Below are 19,882 nucleotides of genomic sequence, written 5' to 3' on the forward strand. Positions count from 1 at the left end.
CATGGCCTTTCTGTCTCTCCTCCAGCTATCATGGCCTTTCTGTCTCTCCACCAGCTATCATGGCCTTTCTGTCTCTCCTCCAGCTATCATGGCCTTTCTGTCTCTCCTCCAGCTATCATGGCCTTTCTGTCTCTCCTCCAGCTATCATGGCCTTTCTGTCTCTCCTCCAGCTATCATGGCCTTTCTGTCTCTCCACCAGCTATCATGGCCTTTCTGTCTCTCCGCCAGCTATCATGGCCTTTCTGTCTCTCCGCCAGCTATCATGGCCTTTCTGTCTCTCCTCCAGCTATCATGGCCTTTCTGTCTCTCCTCCAGCTATCATGGCCTTTCTGTCTCTCCTCCAGCTATCATGGCCTTTCTGTCTCTCCTCCAGCTATCATGGCCTTTCTGTCTCTCCTCCAGCTATCATGGCCTTTCTGTCTCTCCTCCAGCTATCATGGCCTTTCTGTCTCTCCTCCAGCTATCATGGCCTTTCTGTCTCTCCTCCAGCTATCATGGCCTTTCTGTCTCTCCACCAGCTATCATGGCCTTTCTGTCTCTCCTCCAGCTATCATGGCCTTTCTGTCTCTCCACCAGCTATCATGGCCTTTCTGTCTCTCCTCCAGCTATCATGGCCTTTCTGTCTCTCCTCCAGCTATCATGGCCTTTCTGTCTCTCCTCCAGCTATCATGGCCTTTCTGTCTCTCCTCCAGCTATCATGGCCTTTCTGTCTCTCCACCAGCTATCATGGCCTTTCTGTCTCTCCTCCAGCTATCATGGCCTTTCTGTCTCTCCTCCAGCTATCATGGCCTTTCTGTCTCTCCTCCAGCTATCATGGCCTTTCTGTCTCTCCTCCAGCTATCATGGCCTTTCTGTCTCTCCACCAGCTATCATGGCCTTTCTGTCTCTCCTCCAGCTATCATGGCCTTTCTGTCTCTCCTCCAGCTATCATGGCCTTTCTGTCTCTCCTCCAGCTATCATGGCCTTTCTGTCTCTCCACCAGCTATCATGGCCTTTCTGTCTCTCCACCAGCTATCATGGCCTTTCTGTCTCTCCTCCAGCTATCATGGCCTTTCTGTCTCTCCACCAGCTATCATGGCCTTTCTGTCTCTCCTCCAGCTATCATGGCCTTTCTGTCTCTCCTCCAGCTATCATGGCCTTTCTGTCTCTCCTCCAGCTATCATGGCCTTTCTGTCTCTCCTCCAGCTATCATGGCCTTTCTGTCTCTCCTCCAGCTATCATGGCCTTTCTGTCTCTCCTCCAGCTATCATGGCCTTTCTGTCTCTCCTCCAGCTATCATGGCCTTTCTGTCTCTCCTCCAGCTATCATGGCCTTTCTGTCTCTCCTCCAGCTATCATGGCCTTTCTGTCTCTCCTCCAGCTATCATGGCCTTTCTGTCTCTCCTCCAGCTATCATGGCCTTTCTGTCTCTCCTCCAGCTATCATGGCCTTCCTGTCTCTCCTCCAGCTATCATGGCCTTTCTGTCTCTCCACCAGCTATCATGGCCTTTCTGTCTCTCTGCCAGCTATCATGGCCTTTCTGTCTCTCCTCCAGCTATCATGGCCTTTATGTCTCTCCGCCAGCTATCATGGCCTTTCTGTCTCTCTGCCAGCTATCATGGCCTTTCTGTCTCTCCTCCAGCTATCATGGCCTTTCTGTCTCTCCTCCAGCTATCATGGCCTTTCTGTCTCTCCTCCAGCTATCATGGCCTTTCTGTCTCTCCTCCAGCTATCATGGCCTTTCTGTCTCTCCTCCAGCTATCATGGCCTTTCTGTCTCTCCTCCAGCTATCATGGCCTTTCTGTCTCTCCTCCAGCTATCATGGCCTTTCTGTCTCTCCTCCAGCTATCATGGCCTTTCTGTCTCTCCTCCAGCTATCATGGCCTTTCTGTCTCTCCACCAGCTATCATGGCCTTTCTGTCTCTCCTCCAGCTATCATGGCCTTTCTGTCTCTCCTCCAGCTATCATGGCCTTTCTGTCTCTCCACCAGCTATCATGGCCTTTCTGTCTCTCCTCCAGCTATCATGGCCTTTCTGTCTCTCCTCCAGCTATCATGGCCTTTCTGTCTCTCCTCCAGCTATCATGGCCTTTCTGTCTCTCCTCCAGCTATCATGGCCTTCCTGTCTCTCCTCCAGCTATCATGGCCTTTCTGTCTCTCCACCAGCTATCATGGCCTTTCTGTCTCTCTGCCAGCTATCATGGCCTTTCTGTCTCTCCTCCAGCTATCATGGCCTTTATGTCTCTCCGCCAGCTATCATGGCCTTTCTGTCTCTCTGCCAGCTATCATGGCCTTTCTGTCTCTCCTCCAGCTATCATGGCCTTTCTGTCTCTCCTCCAGCTATCATGGCCTTTCTGTCTCTCCTCCAGCTATCATGGCCTTTCTGTCTCTCCTCCAGCTATCATGGCCTTTCTGTCTCTCCTCCAGCTATCATGGCCTTTCTGTCTCTCCTCCAGCTATCATGGCCTTTCTGTCTCTCCTCCAGCTATCATGGCCTTTCTGTCTCTCCTCCAGCTATCATGGCCTTTCTGTCTCTCCTCCAGCTATCATGGCCTTTCTGTCTCTCCACCAGCTATCATGGCCTTTCTGTCTCTCCTCCAGCTATCATGGCCTTTCTGTCTCTCCTCCAGCTATCATGGCCTTTCTGTCTCTCCACCAGCTATCATGGCCTTTCTGTCTCTCCTCCAGCTATCATGGCCTTTCTGTCTCTCCTCCAGCTATCATGGCCTTTCTGTTTGACCTGAAGGACCTGGTAGATCTGATGTCTATAGGGACTCTACTGGCCTACACCCTGGTGGCGGCCTGCGTTCTGGTACTCAGGTTAGTACCCTGAACCCTAAACCCTGGTGGCAGCCTGCATTTTAGTACTCAGGTTAGTATCCTGAACCCTACACCCTGGTGCCAGCCTGCATTTTAGTACTCAGGTTAGTACCCTGAACCCTACACCCTGGTGCCAGCCTGCATTCTAGTACTCAGGTTAGTACCCTGAACCCTGAACCCTACACCCTGGTGCCAGCCTGCATTCTAGTACTCAGGTTAGTACCCTGAACCCTAAACCCTAAACCCTGGTGTCAGCCTGTGTTCTAGTACTCAGGTTAGTACCCTGAACCCTACACCCTGGTGGCATCCTGCATTCTAGTACTCAGGTTAGTATCCTGAACCCTACACCCTGGTGCCAGCCTGCATTCTAGTACTCAGGTTAGTACCCTGAACCCTGAACCCTGGTGTCAGCCTGCATTCTAGTACTCAGGTTAGTACCCTGAACCCTGAACCCTGGTGTCAGCCTGCATTCTAGTACTCAGGTTAGTACCCTGAACCCTGAACCCTGGTGTCAGCCTGCATTCTAGTACTCAGGTTAGTACACTGAACCCTGAACCCTGGTGTCAGCCTGCATTCTAGTACTCAGGTTAGTACCCTGAACCCTGAACCCTGGTGTCAGCCTGCATTCTAGTACTCAGGTTAGTACACTGAACCCTGAACCCTGGTGCCAGCCTGCATTCTAGTACTCAGGTTAGTATCCTGAACCCTGAACCCTGGTGTCAGTCAGGTGAGAGGATCATCAATCATATCAATCGACAGATGACTCCCATTATATCCATCTGTAAAGGTCAGACTGACTATGTCCTCTAACCCTGAGAGATTGATCCTCGTTCTGACTGTGTCCTCTAACGCTGAGAGATTGATCCTCGTTCTGACTGTGTCCTCTAACCCTGAGAGATTGATCCTCGTTCTGACTGTGTCCTCTAACCCTGAGAGATTGATCCTCGTTCTGACTGTGTCCTCTAACCCTGAGAGATTGTTCCTCGTTCTGACTGTGTCCTCTAACCCTGAGAGATTGATCCTCGTTCTGACTGTGTCCTCTAACCCTGAGAGACTGATCCTCGTTCTGACTGTGTCCTCTAACCCTGAGAGATTGATCCTCGTTCTGACTGTGTCCTCTAACCCTGAGAGATAGAACGAGGATCAGACTATGTCCCCTAACCCTGAGAGATAGAACGAGGATCAGACTATGTCCCCTAACCCTGAGAGATAGAACGAGGATCAGACTATGTCCCCTAACCCTGAGAGATAGAACGAGGATCAGACTATGTCCCCTAACCCTGAGAGATAGAACGAGGATCAGACTATGTCCCCTAACCCTGAGAGATAGAACGAGGATCAGACTATGTCCCCTAACCCTGAGAGATAGAACGAGGATCAGACTATGTCCCCTAACCCTGAGAGATAGAACGAGGATCAGACTATGTCCCCTAACCCTGAGAGATAGAACGAGGATCAGACTATGTCCCCTAACCCTGAGAGATAGAACGAGGATCAGACTATGTCCCCTAACCCTGAGAGATAGAACGAGGATCAGACTATGTCCCCTAACCCTGAGAGATAGAACGAGGATCAGACTATGTCCCCTAACCCTGAGAGATAGAACGAGGATCAGACTATGTCCTCTAACCCTGAGAGATAAAACGAGGATCAGACTATGTCCCCTAACCCTGAGAGATAGAACGAGGATCAGACTATGTCCTCTAACCCTGAGAGATAGAACGAGGATCAGACTATGTCCCCTAACCCTGAGAGATAGAACGAGGATCAGACTATGTCCCCTAACCCTGAGAGATAGAACGAGGATCAGACTATGTCCCCTAACCCTGAGAGATAGAACGAGGATCAGACTATGTCCCCTAACCCTGAGAGATAGAACGAGGATCAGACTATGTCCCCTAACCCTGAGAGATAGAACGAGGATCAGACTATGTCCCCTAACCCTGAGAGATAAAACGAGGATCAGACTATGTCCCCTAACCCTGAGAGATTGATCCTCGTTCTGACTGTGTCCTCTAACCCTGAGAGATAGAACGAGGATCAGACTATGTCCTCTAACCCTGAGAGATAAAACGAGGATCAGACTATGTCCCCTAACCCTGAGAGATAAAACGAGGATCAGACTATGTCCCCTAACCCTGAGAGATAGAACGAGGATCAGACTATGTCCCCTAACCCTGAGAGATAGAACGAGGATCAGACTATGTCCCCTAACCCTGAGAGATAGAACGAGGATCAGACTATGTCCCCTAACCCTGAGAGATTGAACGAGGATCAGACTATGTCCCCTAACCCTAAGAGATAGAACGAGGATCAGACTATGTCCCCTAACCCTGAGAGATAGAACGAGGATCAGACTATGTCCCCTAACCCTGAGAGATAGAACGAGGATCAGACTATGTCCCCTAACCCTGAGAGATAGAACGAGGATCAGACTATGTCCCCTAACCCTGAGAGATAGAACGAGGATCAGACTATGTCCTCTAACCCTGAGAGATAGAACGAGGATCAGACTATGTCCCCTAACCCTGAGAGATAGAACGAGGATCAGACTATGTCCCCTAACCCCGAGAGATAGAACGAGGATCAGACTATGTCCCCTAACCCTGAGAGATAGAACGAGGATCAGACTATGTCCCCTAACCCTGAGAGATAGAACGAGGATCAGACTATGTCCCCTAACCCTGAGAGATAGAACGAGGATCAGACTATGTCCCCTAACCCTGAGAGATAGAACGAGGATCAGACTATGTCCCCTAACCCTGAGAGATAGAACGAGGATCAGACTATGTCCCCTAACCCTGAGAGATAGAACGAGGATCAGACTATGTCCCCTAACCCTGAGAGATAAAACGAGGATCAGACTATGTCCCCTAACCCTGAGAGATAGAACGAGGATCAGACTATGTCCCCTAACCCTGAGAGATAGAACGAGGATCAGACTATGTCCCCTAACCCTGAGAGATAGAACGAGGATCAGACTATGTCCCCTAACCCTGAGAGATAGAACGAGGATCAGACTATGTCCCCTAACCCTGAGAGATAAAACGAGGATCAGACTATGTCCCCTAACCCTGAGAGATAGAACGAGGATCAGACTATGTCCCCTAACCCTGAGAGATAGAACGAGGATCAGACTATGTCCCCTAACCCTGAGAGATAGAACGAGGATCAGACTATGTCCTCTAACCCTGAGAGATAGAACGAGGATCAGACTATGTCCCCTAACCCTGAGAGATAGAACGAGGATCAGACTATGTCCCCTAACCCTGAGAGATAGAACGAGGATCAGACTATGTCCCCTAACCCTGAGAGATAGAACGAGGATCAGACTATGTCCCCTAACCCTGAGAGATAGAACGAGGATCAGACTATGTCCCCTAACCCTGAGAGATAGAACGAGGATCAGACTATGTCCCCTAACCCTGAGAGATAGAACGAGGATCAGACTATGTCCTCTAACCCTGAGAGATAGAACGAGGATCAGACTATGTCCCCTAACCCTGAGAGATAGAACGAGGATCAGACTATGTCCCCTAACCCTGAGAGATAAAACGAGGATCAGACTATGTCCCCTAACCCTGAGAGATAGAACGAGGATCAGACTATGTCCCCTAACCCTGAGAGATAAAACGAGGATCAGACTATGTCCCCTAACCCTGAGAGATAGAACGAGGATCAGACTATGTCCCCTAACCCTGAGAGATAGAACGAGGATCAGACTATGTCCCCTAACCCTGAGAGATAGAACGAGGATCAGACTATGTCCCCTAACCCTGAGAGATAAAACGAGGATCAGACTATGTCCCCTAACCCTGAGAGATAGAACGAGGATCAGACTATGTCCCCTAACCCTGAGAGATAGAACGAGGATCAGACTATGTCCCCTAACCCTGAGAGATAGAACGAGGATCAGACTATGTCCCCTAACCCTGAGAGATAGAACGAGGATCAGACTATGTCCCCTAACCCTGAGAGATAGAACGAGGATCAGACTATGTCCCCTAACCCTGAGAGATAAAACGAGGATCAGACTATGTCCCCTAACCCTGAGAGATAGAACGAGGATCAGACTATGTCCCCTAACCCTGAGAGATAGAACGAGGATCAGACTATGTCCCCTAACCCTGAGAGATAGAACGAGGATCAGACTATGTCCCCTAACCCTGAGAGATAGAACGAGGATCAGACTATGTCCCCTAACCCTGAGAGATAGAACGAGGATCAGACTATGTCCCCTAACCCTGAGAGATAGAACGAGGATCAGACTATGTCCCCTAACCCTGAGAGATAGAACGAGGATCAGACTATGTCCCCTAACCCTGAGAGATAGAACGAGGATCAGACTATGTCCCCTAACCCTGAGAGATAGAACGAGGATCAGACTATGTCCCCTAACCCTGAGAGATAGAACGAGGATCAGACTATGTCCCCTAACCCTGAGAGATAGAACGAGGATCAGACTATGTCCCCTAACCCTGAGAGATAGAACGAGGATCAGACTATGTCCCCTAACCCTGAGAGATAGAACGAGGATCAGACTATGTCCCCTAACCCTGAGAGATAGAACGAGGATCAGACTATGTCCTCTAACCCTGAGAGATAGAACGAGGATCAGACTATGTCCCCTAACCCTGAGAGATAGAACGAGGATCAGACTATGTCCTCTAACCCTGAGAGACTGATCCTCGTTCTGACTATGTCCCCTAACCCTGAGAGATAGAACGAGGATCAGACTATGTCCTCTAACCCTGAGAGATAGAACGAGGATCAGACTATGTCCCCTAACCCTGAGAGATAGAACGAGGATCAGACTATGTCCCCTAACCCTGAGAGATAGAACGAGGATCAGACTATGTCCCCTAACCCTGAGAGATAGAACGAGGATCAGACTATGTCCCCTAACCCTGAGAGATAGAACGAGGATCAGACTATGTCCCCTAACCCTGAGAGATAGAACGAGGATCAGACTATGTCCCCTAACCCTGAGAGATAGAACGAGGATCAGACTATGTCCCCTAACCCTGAGAGATAGAACGAGGATCAGACTATGTCCCCTAACCCTGAGAGATAGAACGAGGATCAGACTATGTCCCCTAACCCTGAGAGATAGAACGAGGATCAGACTATGTCCCCTAACCCTGAGAGATTGAACGAGGATCAGACTATGTCCCCTAACCCTGAGAGATAGAACGAGGATCAGACTATGTCCCCTAACCCTGAGAGATAGAACGAGGATCAGACTATGTCCCCTAACCCTGAGAGATAGAACGAGGATCAGACTATGTCCTCTAACCCTGAGAGATAGAACGAGGATCAGACTATGTCCCCTAACCCTAAGAGATAGAACGAGGATCAGACTATGTCCCCTAACCCTGAGAGATAAAACGAGGATCAGACTATGTCCCCTAACCCTGAGAGATAAAACGAGGATCAGACTATGTCCCCTAACCCTGAGAGATAGAACGAGGATCAGACTATGTCCCCTAACCCTGAGAGATAGAACGAGGATCAGACTATGTCCCCTAACCCTGAGAGATAGAACGAGGATCAGACTATGTCCCCTAACCCTGAGAGATAGAACGAGGATCAGACTATGTCCCCTAACCCTGAGAGATAGAACGAGGATCAGACTATGTCCCCTAACCCTGAGAGATAGAACGAGGATCAGACTATGTCCCCTAACCCTAAGAGATAGAACGAGGATCAGACTATGTCCCCTAACCCTGAGAGATAGAACGAGGATCAGACTATGTCCCCTAACCCTGAGAGATAGAACGAGGATCAGACTATGTCCCCTAACCCTGAGAGATAGAACGAGGATCAGACTATGTCCCCTAACCCTGAGAGATAGAACGAGGATCAGACTATGTCCCCTAACCCTGAGAGATAGAACGAGGATCAGACTATGTCCCCTAACCCTGAGAGATAGAACGAGGATCAGACTATGTCCCCTAACCCTGAGAGATAGAACGAGGATCAGACTATGTCCCCTAACCCTGAGAGATAGAACGAGGATCAGACTATGTCCCCTAACCCTGAGAGATAGAACGAGGATCAGACTATGTCCCCTAACCCTGAGAGATAGAACGAGGATCAGACTATGTCCCCTAACCCTGAGAGATAGAACGAGGATCAGACTATGTCCCCTAACCCTGAGAGATAGAACGAGGATCAGACTATGTCCCCTAACCCTGAGAGATAGAACGAGGATCAGACTATGTCCCCTAACCCTGAGAGATAGAACGAGGATCAGACTATGTCCCCTAACCCTGAGAGATAGAACGAGGATCAGACTATGTCCCCTAACCCTGAGAGATAGAACGAGGATCAGACTATGTCCCCTAACCCTGAGAGATAGAACGAGGATCAGACTATGTCCCCTAACCCTGAGAGATAGAACGAGGATCAGACTATGTCCCCTAACCCTGAGAGATAGAACGAGGATCAGACTATGTCCCCTAACCCTGAGAGATTGATCCTCGTTCTGACTGTGTCCTCTAACCCTGAGAGATAGAACGAGGATCAGACTATGTCCTCTAACCCTGAGAGATAGAACGAGGATCAGACTATGTCCCCTAACCCTGAGAGATAGAACGAGGATCAGACTATGTCCCCTAACCCTGAGAGATAGAACGAGGATCAGACTATGTCCTCTAACCCTGAGAGATAGAACGAGGATCAGACTATGTCCCCTAACCCCGAGAGATAAAACGAGGATCAGACTATGTCCCCTAACCCTGAGAGATAGAACGAGGATCAGACTATGTCCCCTAACCCTGAGAGATAGAACGAGGATCAGACTATGTCCCCTAACCCTGAGAGATAGAACGAGGATCAGACTATGTCCCCTAACCCTGAGAGATAGAACGAGGATCAGACTATGTCCCCTAACCCTGAGAGATAGAACGAGGATCAGACTATGTCCCCTAACCCTGAGAGATAGAACGAGGATCAGACTATGTCCCCTAACCCTGAGAGATAGAACGAGGATCAGACTATGTCCCCTAACCCTGAGAGATAGAACGAGGATCAGACTATGTCCCCTAACCCTGAGAGATAGAACGAGGATCAGACTATGTCCTCTAACCCTGAGAGATAGAACGAGGATCAGACTATGTCCCCTAACCCTGAGAGATAAAACGAGGATCAGACTATGTCCCCTAACCCTGAGAGATAGAACGAGGATCAGACTATGTCCCCTAACCCTGAGAGATAGAACGAGGATCAGACTATGTCCCCTAACCCTGAGAGATAGAACGAGGATCAGACTATGTCCCCTAACCCTGAGAGATAGAACGAGGATCAGACTATGTCCCCTAACCCTGAGAGATAGAACGAGGATCAGACTATGTCCCCTAACCCTGAGAGATAGAACGAGGATCAGACTATGTCCCCTAACCCTGAGAGATAGAACGAGGATCAGACTATGTCCCCTAACCCTGAGAGATTGAACGAGGATCAGACTATGTCCCCTAACCCTGAGAGATTGAACGAGGATCAGACTATGTCCTCTAACCCTGAGAGATAAAACGAGGATCAGACTATGTCCCCTAACCCTGAGAGATAAAACGAGGATCAGACTATGTCCCCTAACCCTGAGAGATAAAACGAGGATCAGACTATGTCCCCTAACCCTGAGAGATAGAACGAGGATCAGACTATGTCCCCTAACCCTGAGAGATAGAACGAGGATCAGACTATGTCCCCTAACCCCGAGAGATAGAACGAGGATCAGACTATGTCCCCTAACCCTGAGAGATAAAACGAGGATCAGACTATGTCCCCTAACCCTGAGAGATAGAACGAGGATCAGACTATGTCCCCTAACCCTGAGAGATAGAACGAGGATCAGACTATGTCCCCTAACCCTGAGAGATAGAACGAGGATCAGACTATGTCCCCTAACCCTGAGAGAACCGACGTGGTAATACTGATGGTCTATTAACACAGCAGGTTAGGAGAACTAACACAGCAGGTTAGGAGAACTAACACAGCAGGTTGGGGTCATTAACGCAGCAGGTTAGGGTCATTAACACAGCAGGTTAGGAGAACTAACACAGCAGGTTAGGGTCATTAACGCAGCAGGTTAGGAGAACTAACACAGCAGGTTAGGGTCATTAACGCAGCAGGTTAGGAGAACTAACACAGCAGGTTGGGGTCATTAACGCAGCAGGTTAGGAGGACTAACGCAGCAGGTTGGGAGGACTAACACAGCAGGTTGGGGTCATTAACGCAGCAGGTCAGGAGAACTAACACAGCAGGTTGGGGTCATTAACGCAGCAGGTCAGGAGAACTAACACAGCAGGTTGGGGTCATTAACGCAGCAGGTATGGAGAACTAACGCAGCAGGTTAGGAGGACTAACACAGCAGGTATGGAGAACTAACACAGCAGGTTAGGGTCATTAACGCAGCAGGTATGGAGAACTAACACAGCAGGTTAGGGTCATTAACGCAGCAGGTTAGGAGAACTAACACAGCAGGTTGGGGTCATTAACGCAGCAGGTATGGAGAACTAACGCAGCAGGTTAGGAGGACTAACACAGCAGGTATGGAGAACTAACACAGCAGGTTAGGAGGACTAACACAGCAGGTATGGAGAACTAACACAGCAGGTTAGGGTCATTAACGCAGCAGGTTAGGAGGACTAACACAGCAGGTATGGAGAACTAACACAGCAGGTATGGAGAACTAACACAGCAGGTTAGGGTCATTAATGCAGCAGGTTAGGAGGACTAACACAGCAGGTTAGGAGGACTAACACAGCAGGTATGGAGAACTAACGCAGCAGGTTAGGAGGACTAACACAGCAGGTATGGAGAACTAACGCAGCAGGTTAGGAGGACTAACACAGCAGGTTGGGAGGACTAACACAGCAGGTTGGGAGGACTAACACAGCAGGTTATGGTCATTAACGTGGCAGGTTAGGAGAACTAACACAGCAGGTTAGGGTCATTAACGCAGCAGGTTAGGGTCATTAACGTGGCAGATTAGAATAACTAATTTAGCAGTTTAGGTGAATTAATTTATCAGGTTAGAAGGATGAGGGTTAAGGTTAGGAAAAGAGTTTGGTTTAGCTACAATGATAAAGTTAATTGTTGTCCCCAACGTCACCACTAGATGGAGGTGTAGGAGAACTAGCCACAACGGTAGAAACGTAAACAAACCGTCTGTGGCGACAAATCATCAGTATCATAACACCAGAACAAAGAGCTCCACCCTCTCTCTTTGCAAGTTACGGGCAAGTCTATGAGCTTCCACTTCCCGAAATGTGAAAGATAAGAAACCATGATTTATCCAAAGCACTGCTGCTTGAAACCTCATGCATCTCGTTGTATCATGACAGATCAACGCTACCATTTATGTTTACATAGTCTGTCCACCAGATTACCTATATAGTACAATAGGACAGTGGTTCTCAAACCTTTCCTCAGGGAACCCCCAGCTGTTCCATGTATTTACTATATTCCACAACAAGCATACCTGATTCAATTTGACAATGAATCATCATCAAAACGTTGACAGTTCAGAGCTACAACAAAATCGTTAAACATCGGGGAGTCCGCAAGGAGAGGGGTTGAGAAACACTGCAATATGGGAAAAGGGTGCCATTTGGGACACAGGTTAAACTCCTCTCTGTTCCAGGTACCAACCAGAGCATCCCAGCTCCTCGGCCTATCAGATGGCCAGTACCGTGGAGGAGATGGAGCTAAGTGACGGTATCTCCGCCCCCAGTATGGGCATCCTGCCTGGTGTGAAGGAGCACTTCAGCCTGAAGACTGTCCTGTTCCCTGACAACACTGAACCCTCAGCCCTGTCCGGCTACACTGTCAACATCACTGTCAGCCTCATGGGTAAAGGGGGGGGGGGGGGGGGGCAGGAAGTCGACAGATAAGCTACACAGAGACACACACTCTCACACACAAACACACACACCTCCCATCCTTCTCCGGCATCTCCTCCCTTCTCATCCCTCTCTATCTCTCCTCTGTCATCTATTGCCTGCCCTCCCCTCTCCTCTCCTCCATTGCCTGCCCTCCTCTCCTACCCTCTTCCTCCTCCTTCCTCCTCCTCCTTTCCCTCCCCCTCTCCTCCCTCCTCCCTGCAGTGTGGAACATCGTAGCTCTGACCATCATCTTCATGGTGTGTATTCTCCTCCTCTCCTCCTCTCGTCCCCTCTTCCTCTCCTCCTCCTCCTCCCCCTATAGGCCTTCTGATCCTGGTGTTCAGTATACTAGCAGTGCAGGGTGGATTTGCAGTGTGGAACATCATAGCTCTGACCGGCATCTTCATGGTGTGTGTTCTCCTCACCTTTATCATCTGGAGACAACCAGAGAGCAAGACCAAGCTGTCTTTTAAGGTGTGTATACAATACTTAACCTCACCAAGACCCTAACACCAAGACCAATCCACCCCATACGAAAACCTCTCACCCCACCAAGATAAAGCACATTGGACTCCCAAAACTCTGTCACAAACATACCTAACCTAACAGACGGACAGTAAACAGACACCCTGAGAACTTTCTGTTTACTGTACAAGACTGCTAACTAATTTACAATCCACCCCATACTAAAACCTCTCACCAAACCAAGATAAAGCACATTGGATTCCCAAATAACCTCATAGCTCTTACCCTTCTGCCTATCTAGCCTGTTTTGAAGGGTCCTGCCAATTTCATAAACTCCCAATCACCCTCTTGACATGCCCCCTCCCCTGCCAATTCGTCACACCTGAACTCACTGTGATAATCACCTCTACTGCCAAATCGTCACTGTGATAATCACCTCTCCTGCCAACTCGTCACTGTGATAATCACCTCTCCTGAACTCATTGTGATAATCACCTCTCCTGAACTCACTGTGATAATCACCTCTCCTGAACTCACTGTGATAATCACCTCTCCTGAACTCACTGTGATAATCACCTCTCCTGAACTCACTGTGATAATCACCTCTCCTGCCAACTCGTCACTGTGATAATCACCTCTCCTGTATTGTATACCCACCTTAAAGGACAACTTGGTCTGCTTGTTTTAGTCAACAACAAAACTACATTTAAGAAAAGTACAACATATCTAAATATTATTTTTCAATACTGCCTGCTTCTCACTACAAAGAAAAACTTAACATTGTAAGGCTTCTCTCATGCGGAGCGGCAGGTAGCCTAGTGGTTAGAGCAGGTAGCCTAGTGGTTAGAGCAGGTAGCCTAGTGGTTAGAGCAGGTAGCCTAGTGGTTAGAGCAGGTAGCCTAGTGGTTAGAGCAGGTAGCCTAGTGGTTAGAGCAGGTAGCATAGAGGTTAGAGCAGGTAGCCTAGTGGTTAGAGCAGGTAGCCTAGTGGTTAGAGCAGGTAGCATAGAGGTTAGAGCAGGTAGCCTAGTGGTTAGAGCAGGTAGCCTAGTGGTTAGGGCAGGTAGCCTAGTGGTTAGAGCAGGTAGCATAGAGGTTAGAGCAGGTAGCATAGAGGTTAGAGCAGGTAGCCTAGTGGTTAGAGCAGGTAGCCTAGTGGTTAGAGCAGGTAGCCTAGTGGTTAGAGCAGGTAGCATAGAGGTTAGAGCAGGTAGCATAGAGGTTAGAGCAGGTAGCCTAGTGGTTAGAGCAGGTAGCCTAGTGGTTAGAGCAGGTAGTCTAGTGGTTAGAGCAGGTAGCATAGAGGTTAGAGCAGGTAGCCTAGTGGTTAGAGCAGGTAGCCTAGTGGTTAGGGCAGATAGCCTAGTGGTTAGAGCAGGTAGCATAGAGGTTAGAGCAGGTAGCATAGAGGTTAGAGCAGGTAGCCTAGTGGTTAGAGCAGGTAGCCTAGTGGTTAGAGCAGGTAGCCTAGTGGTTAGAGCAGGTAGCATAGAGGTTAGAGCAGGTAGCATAGAGGTTAGAGCAGGTAGCCTAGTGGTTAGAGAAGGTAGCCTAGTGGTTAGAGCAGGTAGCCTAGTGGTTAGAGCAGGTAGCCTCGTGGTTAGAGACAAGTAGTCTAGTGGTTAGAGCAGGTAGCATAGAGGTTAGAGCAGGTAGCCTAGTGGTTAGAGCAGGTAGCCTAGTGGTTAGGGCAGGTAGCCTAGTGGTTAGAGCAGGTAGCCTAGTGGTTAGGGCAGGTAGCCTAGTGGTTAGGGCAGGTAGCATAGAGGTTAGAGCAGGTAGCCTAGTGGTTAGAGCAGGTAGCATAGAGGTTCGAGCAGGTAGCCTGGTGGTTAGAGCAGGTAGCCTAGTGGTTAGAGCAGGTAGCATAGAGGTTAGAGCAGGTAGCCTAGTGGTTAGAGCAGGTAGCCTGGTGGTTAGAGCAGGTAGCCTAGTGGTTAGGGCAGGTAGCCTAGTGGTTAGAGCAGGTAGCCTGGTGGTTAGAGCAGGTAGCCTAGTGGTTAGAGCAGGTAGCCTAGTGGTTAGAGCAGGTAGCCTAGTGGTTAGAGCAGGTAGCATAGAGGTTAGAGCAGGTAGCCTAGTGGTTAGAGCAGGTAGCCTAGTGGTTAGGGCAGGTAGCCTAGAGGTTAGATTAGGTAGCCTAGTGGTTAGAGCAGGTAGACTAGTGGTTAGAGCAGGTAGCATAGAGGTTAGAGCAGGTAGCCTAGTGGTTAGAGCAGGTAGCATAGAGGTTAGAGCAGGTAGCATAGAGGTTAGAGCAGGTAGCCTAGTGGTTAGGGCAGGTAGCATAGAGGTTAGAGCAGGTAGCATAGAGGTTAGAGCAGGTAGCATAGTGGTTAGAGCAGGTAGCATAGAGGTTAGAGCAGGTAGCCTAGTGGTTAGAGCAGGTAGCCTAGTGGTTAGAGCAGGTAGACTCGTGGTTAGAGCAGGTAGCCTAGTGGTTAGAGCAGGTAGCATAGAGGTTAGAGCAGGTAGCCTAGTGGTTAGAGCAGGTATCATAGAGGTTAGAGCAGGTAGCCTAGTGGTTAGAGCAGGTAGCCTAGTGGTTAGGGCAGGTAGCCTAGTGGTTAGAGCAGGTAGCCTAGTGGTTAGAGCAGGTAGCATAGAGGTTAGAGCAGGTAGCATAGTGGTTAGAGCAGGTAGCATAGAGGTTAGAGCAGGTAGACTAGTGGTTAGAGCAGGTAGCATAGTGGTTAGAGCAGGTAGCATAGAGGTTAGAGCAGGTAGCCTAGTGGTTAGAGCAGGTATCATAGAGGTTAGAGCAGGTAGCCTAGTGGTTAGAGCAGGTAGCCTAGTGGTTAGGGCAGGTAGCCTAGTGGTTAGAGCAGGTAGCCTAGTGGTTAGAGCAGGTAGCATAGAGGTTAGAGCAGGTAGCATAGTGGTTAGAGCAGGTAGCATAGAGGTTAGAGCAGGTAGCATAGTGGTTAGAGCAGGTAGCATAGAGGTTAGAGCAGGTAGACTAGTGGTTAGAGCAGGTAGCATAGAGGTTAGAGCAGGTAGACTCGTGGTTAGAGCAGGTAGCCTAGTGGTTAGAGCAGGTAGCATAGAGGTTAGAGCAGGTAGCCTAGTGGTTAGAGCAGGTAGCATAGAGGTTAGAGCAGGTAGCCTAGTGGTTAGAGCAGGTAGCCTAGTGGTTAGGGCAGGTAGCCTAGTGGTTAGAGCAGGTAGCCTAGTGGTTAGAGCAGGTAGCATAGTGGTTAGGGCAGGTAGCCTAGAGGTTAGAGCAGGTAGCCTAGTGGTTAGAGCGTTGGACTAGTAACCGAAAGGATGCAATATCTAATCCCTGAGCTGACAATGTAAAAATATGTCGTTCTGCCCCTGAACTAACAGACTATACAACTACAAGTAGTGAGTAGAGTTACTAACAGACTATACAACTACAAGTAGTGAGTAGAGTTACTAACAGACTATACAACTACAAGTAGTGAGGAGTTACTAACAGACTATACAACTACAAGTAGTGAGTAGAGTTACTAACAGACTATACAACTACAAGTAGTGAGTGGAGTTACTAACAGACTATACAACTACAAGTAGTGAGTAGAGTTACTAACAGACTATACAACTACAAGTAGTGAGTGGAGTTACTAACAGACTATACAACTACAAGTAGTGAGGAGTTACTAACAGACTATACAACTACAAGTAGTGAGTGGAGTTACTAACAGACTATACAACTACAAGTAGTGAGGAGTTACTAACAGACTATACAACTACAAGTAGTGAGTGGAGATACTAACAGACTATACAACTACAAGTAGTGAGTGGAGTTACTAACAGACTATACAACTACAAGTAGTGAGGAGTTACTAACAGACTATACAACTACAAGTAGTGAGTGGAGTTACTAACAGACTATACAACTACAAGTAGTGAGGAGTTACTAACAGACTATACAACTACAAGTAGTGAGTGGAGATACTAACAGACTATACAACTACAAGTAGTGAGTGGAGTTACTAACAGACTATACAACTACAAGTAGTGAGGAGTTACTAACAGACTATACAACTACAAGTAGTGAGTGGAGTTACTAACAGACTATACAACTACAAGTAGTGAGTGGAGTTACTAACAGTATATACAGCTACAAGTAGTGAGTAGAGTTACTAACAGACTATACAACTACAAGTAGTGAGTAGAGTTACTAACAGACTATACAACTACATGTAGTGAGTGGAGTTACTAACAGACTATACAACTACAAGTAGTGAGTGGAGTTACTAACAGTATATACAGCTACAAGTAGTGAGTAGAGTTACTAACAGACTATACAACTACAAGTAATGAGTAGAGTTACTAACAGACTATACAACTACAAGTAGTGAGTGGAGTTACTAACAGACTATACAACTACAAGTAATGAGTAGAGTTACTAACAGACTATACAACTACAAGTAGTGAGTGGAGTTACTAACAGACTATACAACTACAAGTAGTGAGTAGAGTTACTAACAGACTGTACAACTACAAGTAGTGAGTAGAGTTACTAACAGACTATACAACTACAAGTAGTGAGTGGAGTTACTAACAGACTATACAACTACAAGTAGTGAGGAGTTACTAACAGACTATACAACTACAAGTAGTGAGTGGAGTTACTAACAGACTATACAACTACAAGTAGTGAGGAGTTACTAACAGACTATACAACTACAAGTAGTGAGTGGAGATACTAACAGACTATACAACTACAAGTAGTGAGTGGAGTTACTAACAGACTATACAACTACAAGTAGTGAGGAGTTACTAACAGACTATACAACTACAAGTAGTGAGTGGAGTTACTAACAGACTATACAACTACAAGTAGTGAGTGGAGTTACTAACAGTATATACAGCTACAAGTAGTGAGTAGAGTTACTAACAGACTATACAACTACAAGTAGTGAGTAGAGTTACTAACAGACTATACAACTACATGTAGTGAGTGGAGTTACTAACAGACTATACAACTACAAGTAGTGAGTGGAGTTACTAACAGTATATACAGCTACAAGTAGTGAGTAGAGTTACTAACAGACTATACAACTACAAGTAATGAGTAGAGTTACTAACAGACTATACAACTACAAGTAGTGAGTGGAGTTACTAACAGACTATACAACTACAAGTAATGAGTAGAGTTACTAACAGACTATACAACTACAAGTAGTGAGTGGAGTTACTAACAGACTATACAACTACAAGTAGTGAGTAGAGTTACTAACAGACTGTACAACTACAAGTAGTGAGTAGAGTTACTAACAGACTATACAACTACAAGTAGTGAGTGGAGTTACTAACAGACTATACAACTACAAGTAGTGAGGAGTTACTAACAGACTATACAACTACAAGTAGTGAGTGGAGTTACTAACAGACTATACAACTACAAGTAGTGAGGAGTTACTAACAGACTATACAACTACAAGTAGTGAGTGGAGATACTAACAGACTATACAACTACAAGTAGTGAGTGGAGTTACTAACAGACTATACAACTACAAGTAGTGAGGAGTTACTAACAGACTATACAACTACAAGTAGTGAGTGGAGTTACTAACAGACTATACAACTACAAGTAGTGAGTGGAGTTACTAACAGTATATACAGCTACAAGTAGTGAGTAGAGTTACTAACAGACTATACAACTACAAGTAGTGAGTAGAGTTACTAACAGACTATACAACTACATGTAGTGAGTGGAGTTACTAACAGACTATACAACTACAAGTAGTGAGTGGAGTTACTAACAGTATATACAGCTACAAGTAGTGAGTAGAGTTACTAACAGACTATACAACTACAAGTAATGAGTAGAGTTACTAACAGACTATACAACTACAAGTAGTGAGTGGAGTTACTAACAGACTATACAACTACAAGTAGTGAGTGGAGTTACTAACAGACTATACAACTACAAGTAGTGAGGAGTTACTAACAGACTATACAACTACAAGTAGTGAGTGGAGTTACTAACAGACTATACAACTACAAGTAGTGAGTGGAGTTACTAACAGTATATACAGCTACAAGTAGTGAGTAGAGTTACTAACAGACTATACAACTACAAGTAGTGAGTAGAGTTACTAACAGACTATACAACTACAAGTAGTGAGTGGAGTTACTAACAGACTATACAACTACAAGTAGTGAGTAGAGTTACTAACAGACTGTACGAAACAAGTTAAATGTTTTCCACACATACCTTCCTGTATCCTGCTTGGACACCGTCTCCCCACAATGTCCTACTCTCCCATGCCAAATAGACTCTTCTGACAGGCTCTATATATCCCTACGTGGGAGTAGGTTGGGATTCTTTACCTTGTTTGACCTGAACAACACAATATATTTTTGGCATGTTTTGTTATTTCTGTATAACAGAAAATCGACGACAAAGTCGTCTCTTTTACCAAATATGAGTTTTTCCCAATGTGTGGGCGTGGTCGAGGAGATTCCTTATTATTAGGTGAATATCGACTCACATTATGCCTCTGGTTTCTGACTCACTGACCTCTGCATGAACTTTGTATTTGACCTCTGACCTCTTCAGGTGCCCCTGTTGCCGTTCATCCCAGTGGTCAGCATGTTTGTCAACGTCTACCTGATGATGCAGCTGGACAGAGGCACGTGGATACGCTTCGCTGTCTGGATGGTTATTGGTAAGAAACTCTTTTCTATAACAATGTCATCTCTATAGAGATATCCTCTTCCAAGACATTACCAGAATATGATCAACTCCTCTATGGAGAT

The 19,882-nt window shown here is 47.1% G+C and overlaps 1 protein-coding gene across 1 annotated transcript in view; it reads left to right on the forward strand.

Moving 5' to 3' along the window:
* LOC139537963 (high affinity cationic amino acid transporter 1-like) overlaps positions 1–19,882 on the forward strand; it is a 103,910-nt gene that overhangs the window by 78,726 nt on the left and 5,302 nt on the right. Inside the window, exons 9-12 of the mRNA XM_071339880.1 lie at positions 2,694–2,796; positions 12,443–12,651; positions 13,006–13,157; positions 19,683–19,791. Coding sequence (XP_071195981.1) covers positions 2,694–2,796; positions 12,443–12,651; positions 13,006–13,157; positions 19,683–19,791 — 573 coding nt within the window. The remainder of the gene's footprint in view (positions 1–2,693; positions 2,797–12,442; positions 12,652–13,005; positions 13,158–19,682; positions 19,792–19,882) is intronic.

This window comes from Salvelinus alpinus, chromosome 13, assembly GCF_045679555.1.
Source record: "Salvelinus alpinus chromosome 13, SLU_Salpinus.1, whole genome shotgun sequence".
Classification (NCBI taxonomy): domain Eukaryota; kingdom Metazoa; phylum Chordata; class Actinopteri; order Salmoniformes; family Salmonidae; genus Salvelinus; species Salvelinus alpinus.